The 13,214-nt window shown below is 49.8% G+C and overlaps 1 protein-coding gene and 1 long non-coding RNA gene across 4 annotated transcripts in view; one reads left to right on the top strand and one right to left on the bottom strand.

Moving 5' to 3' along the window:
* LOC137525023 (uncharacterized) overlaps window positions 1-3,345 on the bottom strand; it is a 51,773-nt gene extending 48,428 nt beyond the window's left edge. Inside the window, exon 1 of the long non-coding RNA XR_011022844.1 lies at window positions 3,098-3,345. This is a non-coding gene — a long non-coding RNA (uncharacterized lncRNA). The remainder of the gene's footprint in view (window positions 1-3,097) is intronic.
* Window positions 2,361-13,214, top strand: part of IFIH1 (interferon induced with helicase C domain 1) — a 104,022-nt gene continuing 93,168 nt past the window's right edge. For all 3 annotated transcript variants that reach the window (XM_068245674.1, XM_068245673.1, XM_068245672.1), the window contains exon 1: window positions 2,361-2,960. In XM_068245674.1, coding sequence (XP_068101775.1) covers window positions 2,520-2,960 — 441 coding nt within the window. In that variant the 5' untranslated portion in view covers window positions 2,361-2,519. The remainder of the gene's footprint in view (window positions 2,961-13,214) is intronic.

The following is a 13,214-nucleotide window of genomic DNA, read 5'->3' as shown; positions in this document are numbered from 1 at the left end:
AGTTACCATCCAATTTTTTTACTAACTTGACGCATGCACCTGCGCGGCCGTGTGCGTCCTCGCTCCTGCTCGCTTCTCCAGAAGCCTTCTGCGCAGTACAAAGTTTTCCCATACTGTGCCTGCGCAGTAAGCTCCCAAAGACGTGAGTGGAAGCTAGGATGCACACGGCCGCGCAGGCGCAGCTGCATTCGTCTAGTTAGACGAATAATTGGACGGTAACCGGCGGCGGGGAATGGAGGATCGTAGAGGACGGCACAGGACAGGACAGCTGCAGCGGGCCGGTAGAAGCCCCAGTTAAGTGTCAGTTTTTGTTTTTTAAAACATCCACAGAACCCCTAACCATGCTGGTCCTGTCATTAGTTTTATAATTGTTTCCATCTGTGCGCTTCTGTCCGCTTTTTATCAGCACATCAATGTTACAGATTGATACATGTTGCTGAAAAGCGGACAGAAGCGGATAGAAGCGCATAGATGGAAACAAGGTCTAAGAAATATACTAATTTAAAGGATGAGAATAACATTTAGGCCTCGTTCACATCATTTAGCGCAGATGGCTGTGCGATCGAAACGCAACGCGTCCGATCGCACGCCATCTGCGCTCCTATGCGCTGCGCTGCAGATCCCATTCATTACAATGAATGAGATCTGCGCTGCGATTACCAAAAATGCGTGCAGCACGCGATAGCGCAATCCCGCTGCCACGCAGCGCATATGATGGGAACGTTAGAAGGGCTGTCTATGCCCTTCTACCGTTCTTGCGTGTCGCACACTATACGCGCTGCCAAAATGCGCACGGCAGCGCGTATAGTCTGAACGAGGCCTTAGAGTCTATTTAAAACATATTTCAGCAGAAAACGATATATACAGTTATTTACACAGATCGGTACATCAATCCTGAAAGAGGGACAAATGAGGAAGAAAGAGTGACAGTGGGATTTGATTCCCACAGAGGGACTTTTCCTTCAAAAGAGGAACAGTTGGGAGCTATGAGTAACATACAAACGCATGCAAAAAACGTATTAAAAAATGCAGTACATAAGCTCTTATTGAAATACATATAAGTGCAAGTCATGTGCAGCATTCGAAAAACGAGTGCAGGATGTCAGTTTTTTTATGCAGTTTTGCACAGATACCATCAGGCTCCGTTCACACTTGCAATCACAAAACGCTAGCGATTACCGTTAGCGTTTTGCAGTGTCGATTTTTACGTGTTAAACACATACTTTTCAAAGGACATTTTCACGTTTTTTGAGCGAACACGATTTAAATACATTGCAATCGCTCAAAAATTGCGATAAAATGCTGCATGTGGCGTGTTTGCATGTTTGTGTTTCACGGCAATCACAGGAGTGAGATAACTGCCACATAAATTACATTGCACTAGCACTTTAAAAAATGCTAGCGATCGTTGGCGATTACCGACAAATCACCCAGTGTGAATGGGTCCTCAAAGTCACTTATTTGGTGCTGTGTCAGACAGAGCACCTGCCGTAGCATTAGGACCCTTTCACACCAGCCGCGTTCCGGCTGCGACTTTCTAAATGCAAGTACAGTAAAGTTACAGTTGGAATAGTAGGAATGCATTTCTGATTTTCTGAAAAGGCAACTGTAGTTTTGCTGCATTTTTCCTGACTTTCAATTGAAGTAAGGGCCCAGTCACACTAGGGCGATTAGTGGGCAATTCCCGCTAATCGCTGAATTGCTAACGCTTTCTAAAGCGCTAGCGCAATTGCAACCTTATGGCAGTGGTCTCTTTGCCACGATTGCCTCCGATCGCGGGCATTTCACGATTAACGGCAATTGCAAAACGTGTTGCATGCAGCATTTTCTCACGATTCTGGAGCGATCCCAATACAATGCTTATAAAAGCGCTGATTGCAATTGCTCTGAATCGCGAGAGTGTACAGTGATTTCACTGCACTAATCAACCGTTTTGCCACTTTCAGGCGTTAATTGGCCCTAATAGTGAAAATCGCAAAACGCAATATGAGTTTGCGTTTTTTGAAGTGTAAGAGCCCTTACATCATTCAGTATTTGCCTATATCCAGTAACTATATATGGTACTAGTGAGTGACAGCAATTTGGTTGATAACAGTTGGAAATTCCCTTCCTGATTCTATATTTGCCAGCTAGTTATTAACAAGCTCAGAGGCAGCTCTGTTTTCAGATTCTGTTTCCTTTCCTGATGAAACTGCCTGAAAGCAGCAGCTCAGTGGAGAGGGATGGACTTCTCATGTAATGCAACCAATGCAGCCCTTCCTGTTGGGGAGAAACGAAACTGAAATCCACATTCCAGATCAGCCTCCTGGTATATAAGCTGACAGCCTGTAAGAAGAGAGCACAGTCAGCTGGTGACAAGTCAGCAGTGACTCTGCGCAAGCCTGGCCTATCCACACTGGAATACATCATATCAGGAAGAACCTTTGCTGCTTTCAGTAAAGAAGGCTATAGCGTCTATGTATTCAATCAGCTCTGCATCAAGTTCTCCAAGATAGTATAATCCTAACTGACCAGGGACAATGGCTCAAGAGGGGACCACTGAGGAAAGAAACCTCTACACAATCAGAATATTTAAAGAGAGACTTATCAAGACCATCCAGGTGGCCTCACTGCTTGACTACATGCCTAGACTTCCAGCAGAGCTGAGGGAAACCTTGAGACATCCCACTATGACAAACATAGGAGCAGCCAGAATGTTAATAGACCACCTGCTAGATGGTCCAAGAGAGGTTAACTGGTGTGAAGATTTCCTTTCTGCATTGAGACAGTCAGAAAACTCCCAAGCTGCCCTTTATGTAAGGCAGGAAGATATCCCAAGTCCACAGCAAGAGGCGAAAGTTGACTGCTGTGAGGATCTTCTGCAAGTCCTCTTTCCATCACTATTAGAGAAATTGGAGCCAAAGGAAATTGCTTCCAGGTGCCGTAGTAAGAAACTCTGCAGCCAAGAGGATTATGAAGTTGTGAGTATTTGCTTTGCATGTGTGGTGTAGGGGTGAAGCTTAATCCAGTTGCTATAGATACCTACAGACATGAGATAGTTGTCTCCTGAACACATCATTAAAGGGATCCTTAATTGGGGGGGAGGAGTTTAACTTACCTGGGGCTTCTACCTCCCCCTTGCAGATGTCCTGTGCCCGTGCCAGGATATATATACCGATCCTCTGGTCCCACGCAGCAAGTAGTGATGGGTCGTTCGCGAACGAGTTGGCTCTAAGAGCCGGCTCTTTGCTGCGAATGACAAGAGCCGGTGCTCAGTTTAAAAAGAGTCGATGCCTGTGAGTAGTGCGCTCTGCTCTGTAATAAAGGGCGCTGAGGCATGCCAGGAGATGTAGTCCTCCTCCTGTAGCTTGTAGGGGTGTATGGGGCGGAGCAGAGCAGCAGCAGCAGGAGGGATTGCCCCACTCAGAGAAGCAGCCTGGAGTTGTCATGGAGACGGGGCGGGGCTTTTCTTTGGTATCTGAGTTTCTTCTAATGATATTAAATGAAGAGCCATTTGAGAGCCATACGAGCCGGTGCTCAGTAGCATTTGTATGCTATGTTGTCGGGTATGCTAAAATGTTGGAACACCGGCTCTTTAATGGGAGCCGAGCCAATTGAGCCGATACTCTTAAAAGAGCCGGAATTCCCATCACTAGCAGCAAGCCACCTTCCTTTCCAGTGACTGGTCAGTCAGTGGTCCACTGCATTGCACCTCTGCGGCCCTGGCCGGGTGCATCCTCCATTGTGCTACGGCTACAGGAGCGTGATCGAGGAGGCGTGGCCAGGGCCCCACAGGCGCAGTGGCTACTAACTGGCCAGAAATGACACTAGCATGCTATGGGGGACTGGCAGATCGGTTTGTTCCAGCGTGGGCACAGGGTGACTGCAGGGGGCCAGTAGAAGGTCCAGGTAAGTTAAACTGTGTTTCCCCCTCTCAGTTAAGTGTTTCTTTAAAGGAGAACTCCATCCATCATCATCCTGCAGCTTGGATGTAGCAGAGCACAGATATGTGTAACACATACCTGTATACCTGTCTGGCATTTTACTGGGGTTGAACTTGCATGAAGTAACAGTTTTCCTCATGCACCTGCTACACTTCCAGTTAGGAGCCTGAAGTCTCTAGGGAAGGTACAGTGCCTAATATCCGGCACAGGCGGCAATTGCCTGATGTGTGCTTGAGCAACCGGCCGAAAATATCACTAACCTCCCCGTGCAGCAGAAGCAACTTACCGATCCTCCTGGTGCCGTCTTCTACACATCCTGTAGCCCCCAGCAGCTTTCCGGCATGCTCTGTGTGCGTCTCCTGGCATTTCACCTGACCTGCATTGGGTCAGCCATGCACGGATACCGGAAAGCCACTGTGAGCTGCAGGATGCGTAGAAGACAGCGCCTGGTGAATCGGTAAGTTATATATGCCCTGCAAACTGCCAACGTTCTGCCCCCGTTATCCCTCTCAGGCATGCCAGTTAGTTGAGACTTCCGGATGCCTGAGTTCTGGATAACGGGGACTTTGCTGTATGTATGATACACTTTTCTAGACCATTGGTGGCGTGGGCTGAAGTTAGGCAGGGAGCCTATCAGTTGTTGAATACCTTTCACTTACTGCCTGCCTCTTATCTGCTTACCAGTACCACATACTGCCTGTCACTGGGATACCTGCTACTGGGGATTTTGTCTGCCACTGGAGTTACTGCCTGTGGAATCTGTCTCTTGTTGATATCTGTAGAAATATATATCTGCCTGTGATTGGTATAGAAAAAAACAGTTCAAGGTGAAATCCGCTCTACCCTCTCAATCAAGGATCAGTGCAGGAACTAGGTGACTCTACACCCCATATGCAACAATAAGAAGTGAGTTTCCGCGCGTTGATCCAATCAATTTTAGCAAGCCTTTATTAAAGCCAGTGGCTCCCGATTTATTAAAAAAAAAAAGCCAGCTACTTACCTAAGGTGAGGGAAGGCTCTGGGTCCTAATGAGCCTCCCCTCTCCTCTCCCGGTGCCCTCGTCACAGTGGCAGCTCCTCCGTTCACATCCCCCGCCGCGGGGGACTTCGGGAGCCGAGTCCTCCCGAAAACAGGCGGCTCCATACTGCGCACGTGCGTGCGCAGTATGGAGTGGGCAATCTTTGGGAGCACTCGGATTCCTGAAGACTCCCGAAGCCTCCCTTCGGCGGCGGAAGTAGCAGTATTTGACCAATTTAGTCAAATACTGCTACGGGGGAGCCAGTGCTGGAACGGGCACCGGGACAGGAGAGAGGAGGCTCATTAGGACTCTGAGCCTTCCCTCTCCTTTGGTACGGTAAGTATCTGGCTTTTCTTTTACAGAATCGGTACCATTCTCTTTAACCACTTCACCCCAAACCGTTTTTTACCCTAATGGACAAGAGCGATTTTCACCTTTCAGTGCTCATCCCTTTCATTTGCCAATAGCTTAATCAGGGCCGGGCCGAGGCATAGGCTGGAGAGGCTCCAGCCTCAGGGCGCAGTGTAGGAGGGGGCGCAGAATTCATTCAGCTGTCATTCCTAATTGTGTTTGAAGCAGAAAGAAATAATAAAAGGGGATACATAGCAGTGACTGCAAGCCAGATAACTAGATATTAAGGTGTTGGGGAGGTTGTGGGCCCTGTGGCGGCTCTTAGTCTAATAGCAATCAGTGTGTGATGGCTGGGGTGGCAGGGATGGAGGGGCTACACTTTGGTGTCTCAGCCTTGGGTGCTGGAGGACCTTGTCCCGGCTCTGAGCTTAATCACTACTAATCACAATGAAATGATCTATATCTTGTTTTTTTCACCACCAATTGCCCTTTTAAACCCACGTTCGGGGTAAGCCGCGCAGGAGGATTTCTCAGGCCCTGCTGGGCCTATTTGCATAATTTTTTTTGCTACACTTTGCTAGCTACGTGTGCATTCCGATCGCCGCCGCTACCCGCCGATTCGCCTCTACCCCCCACGCCGGCCCGCTAGACCCAATGCGCTGCCTGGCCAATCAGTGCCAGGCAGCGCTGAGGGGTGGATCGGGACTCCCTTTGATGTCAAAACGTCGATGACGGGGGAAGCCCTCCAGGAAATCCCGTTCTTTGAACAGATTTCCTGATCGCAGATCGCCAGAGGCGATCGAAGTGGGTGGAAGGATGCCACTGCACAGCGGCTATCATGTAGCGCTCGCTACATGATTTAAAAAAAATAAAATAAAAACTGCTGCGCTGCCCCCTGGCGGTTTTTAATAGACCACCAGGAGGGTTAAGGTTGATATTTGTTTTCAGTAATACCTTTATTTTCTATGCATTTTAAAAGGAAAACCAAGGAAAAAATACACAATTTCTCCAATTTCATCCCCTATAGTTGTAATATAAACACTGCTACTGTACATAAAACCCACACATTGTATCTGCCTATTTCTTCTGGTTATCACAAGATTTTAATTATGTTCCTAGTACAAAGTATGGTGACAGTATATTATTTGGAAATAAAGGTGTATTTTTTCTATGATGTTTTTTTTCTTCCACTTACTTGCACATGCGCGGGAATGCACGCGGGAGCACACACCTGCACACACAGCGGAAGCAGCACTGTTTGACCTATAAAAACATCCTGGAGCCGTTAAGAGGCTCGAGCAGGACGTTTTTATAAGTCAGCTTGTCATTAAGTGGTTAAACAGCGTAAAACCTGATTACATGTATAGCTGACATGTTTCGGACACGCAGTGGTCCTTAATCATAACATAGATCTATGCTATGATTAAGGACCACTGGGTGTCTGAAACATGTCAGCTATACATGTAATCAGGTTTTACTCTGTTTAACCACTTCCCGACCGCCTAACGCACAGAGGCGGCCGGGAAGTGGACCCCGCAAGGACCGCCGTATAGACAAATGGCGGCGGTCCTTGTAGGGGCATGGGCGGAGCGATCGCGTCATCCGTGACGCGATCCTCCGCCTCCGCCTGGCGCCGCTCACCAGCCGCAACATCCCGCCGGCCATACGGAAGCGCCGGCGGGATGTTAACCCGACGATCGCCGCATACAAAATGTATAATACACTTTGTAATGTTTACAAAGTGTATTATACAGGCTGCCTCCTGCCCTGGTGGTCCCAGTGTCCGAGGGACCACCAGGGCAGGCTGCAGCCACCCTAGTCTGCACCAAGCACACTGATTTCCCCCTCCCTGCCCCAGATCGCCCACAGCACCCCTCAGACCCCCCCTGCCCACCCCCCAGACCCCTGTTTGCACCCAATCACCCCCCTAATCACCCATCAATCACTCCCTGTCACTTATCTGTCAACGCTATTTTTTTTATCCCCCCCCCTGCCCTCTGCTCCCTCCTGATCACCCCCCCACCCCTCAGATTCTCCCCAGACCCCCCCCAGACCCCCCCCCATGTACTGTATGCATCTATCCCCCCTGATCACCTGTCAATCACCTGTCAATCACCTGTCAATCACCTGTCAATCACCCGTCAATCACCCCCTGTCACTGCCACCCATCAATCAGCCCCTAATCTGCCCCTTGCGGGCAATCTGATCACCCCCCCCCCACACCAATAGATCGCCCGCAGATCCGACGTCAGATCACCTCCCAAATCCATTGTTTACATCTATTCTCTCCTTTAAACACCCACTAATTACCCATCAATCACCCATCAATCACCCCCTATCACCACCTGTCACTTTTCCCTATCAGATCAGACCCTAATCTGCCCCTTGCGGGCACCCAATCACCCGCCCATACACTCAGATTGCCCTCTGACCCCCCCTTATCAATTCACCAGTGCATTAATTACATCTGTTCTTCCCTGTAATAACCCACTGATCACCTGTCAATCACCTGCCAATCACCTATCACCCATCAATCACCCCCTGTCACCCCCTGTCACTGCCACCCATCAATCAGCCCCTAACCTGCCCCTTGCGGGCAATCTGATCACCCACCCACACCATTAGATCGCCCGCAAACCCGCCGTCAGATTACCTCCCAAATGTATTGTTTACATCTGTTATCTTCTCTAAACACCCACTAATTACCCATCAATCACCCATCAATCACCCCCTATCACCACCTGTCACTGTTACCTATCAGATCAGACCCTAATCTGCCCCTTGCGGGCACCCAATCACCCGCCCACACACTCAGATTGCCCTCAGACCCCCCCCCCCCTTATCAATTCGCCAGTGCATTAATTACATCTGTCCTTCCCTGTAATAACCCACTGATCACCTGTCAATCACCTGCCAATCACCTATCACCATCAATCACCCCCTGTCACTGCCACCCAACAATCAGCCCCCAACCTGCCCCTTGCGGGCAATCTGATCACCCACCCACACCAATAGATCGCCCGCAGATCCGACATCAGATCACCACCCAAGCGCAGCGTTTACATCTATTCTCTCCTCTAAACACCCACTAATTACCCATCAATCACCCATCAATCACCCCCTATCACCACCTGTCACTGTTACCCATCAGATCAGACCCTGATCTGCCCCTTTGCGGGCACCCAATCACCTGCCTACACGCTCAGATTGCCCTCAGACCCCCCCTTATCAATTCGCCAGGGCATTATTTACATCTGTCCTTCCCTGTAATAACCCACTGATCACCTGTCAATCACCCATCAATCACCCCCTGTCACTGCCACCCATCAATCACCCCCTGTCACTGCCACCCATCAATCAGCCCCTAACCTGCCCCTTGCGGGCAAACTGATCACCCACACCAATAGATCGCCCGCAGATCCGACATCAGATCACCACCCAAGCGCAGTGTTTCCATCTATTCTCTCCTCTAAACACCCACTAATTACCCATCAATCACCCATCAATCACCCCCTATCACCCCCTGTCACCCCCTGTCACTGCCACCCATCAATCAGCCCCTAACCTGCCCCTTGCGGGCAATCTGATCACCCACCCACACCATTAGATCGCCCGCAAACCCGCCGTCAGATTACCTCCCAAATGTATTGTTTACATCTGTTATCTTCTCTAAACACCCACTAATTACCCATCAATCACCCATCAATCACCCCCTATCACCACCTGTCACTGTTACCTATCAGATCAGACCCTAATCTGCCCCTTGCGGGCACCCAATCACCCGCCCACACACTCAGATTGCCCTCAGACCCCCCCCCCCCCTTATCAATTCGCCAGTGCATTAATTACATCTGTCCTTCCCTGTAATAACCCACTGATCACCTGTCAATCACCTGCCAATCACCTATCACCATCAATCACCCCCTGTCACTGCCACCCAACAATCAGCCCCCAACCTGCCCCTTGCGGGCAATCTGATCACCCACCCACACCAATAGATCGCCCGCAGATCCGACATCAGATCACCACCCAAGCGCAGCGTTTACATCTATTCTCTCCTTTAAACACCCACTAATTACCCATCAATCACCCATCAATCACCCCCTATCACCACCTGTCACTTTTCCCTATCAGATCAGACCCTAATCTGCCCCTTGCGGGCACCCAATCACCCGCCCATACACTCAGATTGCCCTCTGACCCCCCCTTATCAATTCACCAGTGCATTAATTACATCTGTTCTTCCCTGTAATAACCCACTGATCACCTGTCAATCACCTGCCAATCACCTATCACCCATCAATCACCCCCTGTCACCCCCTGTCACTGCCACCCATCAATCAGCCCCTAACCTGCCCCTTGCGGGCAATCTGATCACCCACCCACACCATTAGATCGCCCGCAAACCCGCCGTCAGATTACCTCCCAAATGTATTGTTTACATCTGTTATCTTCTCTAAACACCCACTAATTACCCATCAATCACCCATCAATCACCCCCTATCACCACCTGTCACTGTTACCTATCAGATCAGACCCTAATCTGCCCCTTGCGGGCACCCAATCACCCGCCCACACACTCAGATTGCCCTCAGACCCCCCCCCCCCCCTTATCAATTCGCCAGTGCATTAATTACATCTGTCCTTCCCTGTAATAACCCACTGATCACCTGTCAATCACCTGCCAATCACCTATCACCATCAATCACCCCCTGTCACTGCCACCCAACAATCAGCCCCCAACCTGCCCCTTGCGGGCAATCTGATCACCCACCCACACCAATAGATCGCCCGCAGATCCGACATCAGATCACCACCCAAGCGCAGCGTTTACATCTATTCTCTCCTCTAAACACCCACTAATTACCCATCAATCACCCATCAATCACCCCCTATCACCACCTGTCACTGTTACCCATCAGATCAGACCCTGATCTGCCCCTTTGCGGGCACCCAATCACCTGCCTACACGCTCAGATTGCCCTCAGACCCCCCCTTATCAATTCGCCAGGGCATTATTTACATCTGTCCTTCCCTGTAATAACCCACTGATCACCTGTCAATCACCCATCAATCACCCCCTGTCACTGCCACCCATCAATCACCCCCTGTCACTGCCACCCATCAATCAGCCCCTAACCTGCCCCTTGCGGGCAAACTGATCACCCACACCAATAGATCGCCCGCAGATCCGACATCAGATCACCACCCAAGCGCAGTGTTTCCATCTATTCTCTCCTCTAAACACCCACTAATTACCCATCAATCACCCATCAATCACCCCCTATCACCCCCTGTCACCCCCTGTCACTGCCACCCATCAATCAGCCCCTAACCTGCCCCTTGCGGGCAATCTGATCACCCACCCACACCATTAGATCGCCCGCAAACCCGCCGTCAGATTACCTCCCAAATGTATTGTTTACATCTGTTATCTTCTCTAAACACCCACTAATTACCCATCAATCACCCATCAATCACCCCCTATCACCACCTGTCACTGTTACCTATCAGATCAGACCCTAATCTGCCCCTTGCGGGCACCCAATCACCCGCCCACACACTCAGATTGCCCTCAGACCCCCCCCCCCCCTTATCAATTCGCCAGTGCATTAATTACATCTGTCCTTCCCTGTAATAACCCACTGATCACCTGTCAATCACCTGCCAATCACCTATCACCATCAATCACCCCCTGTCACTGCCACCCAACAATCAGCCCCCAACCTGCCCCTTGCGGGCAATCTGATCACCCACCCACACCAATAGATCGCCCGCAGATCCGACATCAGATCACCACCCAAGCGCAGCGTTTACATCTATTCTCTCCTTTAAACACCCACTAATTACCCATCAATCACCCATCAATCACCCCCTATCACCACCTGTCACTGTTACCCATCAGATCAGACCCTAATCTGCCCCTTTGCGGGCACCCAATCACCTGCCTACACGCTCAGATTGCCCTCAGACCCCCCCTTATCAATTCGCCAGGGCATTATTTACATCTGTCCTTCCCTGTAATAACCCACTGATCACCTGTCAATCACCCATCAATCACCCCCTGTCACTGCCACCCATCAATCACCCCCTGTCACTGCCACCCATCAATCAGCCCCTTACCTGCCCCTTGCGGGCAAACTGATCACCCACACCAATAGATCGCCCGCAGATCCGACATCAGATCACCACCCAAGCGCAGTGTTTCCATCTATTCTCTCCTCTAAACACCCACTAATTACCCATCAATCACCCATCAATCACCCCCTATCACCACCTGTCACTGTTACCCATCAGATCAGACCCTAATCTGCCCCTTGCGGGCACCCAATCACCCGCCTACACGCTCAGATTGCCCTCAGACCCCCCCCCTTATCAATTCGCCAGTGCAATATTTACATCTGTTCTCCCCTGTAATAACCCACTGATTACCTGTCAATCACCTATCAATCACCCATCAATCACCCTCTGTCACTGCCACCCATCAATCACCCCCTGTCACTGCCACCCATCAATCACCCGCTGTCACTGCCACCCATCAATCAGCCCCTAACCTGCCCCTTGCGGGCAATCTTATCACCCACCCACACCAATAGATCGCCCGCAGTTTCGACGTCCGATCACCTCCCAAGTGCAGTGTTTACATCTGTTCTCTACCCTAAACACCCACTAATTACCCATCAATCACCCCCTGTCACTGCTACCTATCAGATTAGACCCCTATCTGCCCCTAGGGCACTCAATCACCCGCCCACACCCTCAGAATGCCCTCGGACCCCAGCCCTGATCACCTCGCCAGTGCATTGCTTGCATCTATTCCCCCCTCTAATCACACCTTGAGACACCCATCAATCACCTCCTGTCACCCCCTAGCACACCTACCCATCAGATCAGGCCCTAATTTGCCCCGTGTGGGCTCCTGATCACTCGGCCAAACCCTCAGATCCCCCTCAGACCCCCTTCCGATCACCTCCCCAGTGCATTGATTGCATCTATTTTCCCCTCTAACCACCCCCTGAGACACCCATCAATCACCTCCTGTCACCCCCCCTAGCACTCCTATCCATCAGATCAGGCCCAATACAACCTGTCATCTAAAAGGCCACCCTGCTTATGACCGGTTCCACAAAATTCGCCCCCTCATAGACCACCTGTCATCAAAATTTGCAGATGCTTATACCCCTGAACAGTCATTTTGAGACATTTGGTTTCCAGACTACTCACGGTTTTGGGCCCGTAAAATGCCAGGGCGGTATAGGAACCCCACAAGTGACCCCATTTTAGAAAAAAGACACCCCAAGGTATTCTGTTAGGTGTATAACGAGTTCATAGAAGATTTTATTTTTTGTCAAAAGTTAGCGGAAATTGATTTTTATTGGTTTTTTTTCACAAAGTGTCATTTTTCACTAACTTGTGACAAAAAATAAAATCTTCTATGAACTCGCCATACACCTAACGGAATACCTTGGGGTGTCTTCTTTCTAAAATGGGGTCACTTGTGGGGTTCCTATACTGCCCTGGCATTTAGGGGCCCTAAACCGCGAGGAGTAGTCTAGAAAACAAATGCCTCAAAATGACCTGTGAATAGGACGTTGGGCCCCTTAGCGCACCTAGGCTGCAAAAAAGTGTCACACATGTGGTACCGCCGTACTCAGGAAAAGTAGTATAATGTGTTTTGGGGTGTATTTTTACACATACCTATGCTGGGTGGGAGAAATTTCTATGTAAATGGACAATTGTGTGTAAAAAAATCAAACAATTGTCACTTACAGAGATATTTCTCCCACTTAGCATGGGTATGTGTAAAAATACACCCCAAAACGCATTATACTACTTCTCCTGAGTACGGCGGTACCACATGTGTGGCACTTTTTTACACCCTAAGTACGCTAAGGGGCCCAAAGTCCAATGAGTACCTTTAG

Source organism: Hyperolius riggenbachi, chromosome 7, assembly GCF_040937935.1.
Source record: "Hyperolius riggenbachi isolate aHypRig1 chromosome 7, aHypRig1.pri, whole genome shotgun sequence".
Taxonomy (NCBI): domain Eukaryota; kingdom Metazoa; phylum Chordata; class Amphibia; order Anura; family Hyperoliidae; genus Hyperolius; species Hyperolius riggenbachi.
The sequence above is the reverse complement of the archived record's forward strand: the minus strand, read 5'-3'. Positions and strand labels throughout refer to the sequence as shown.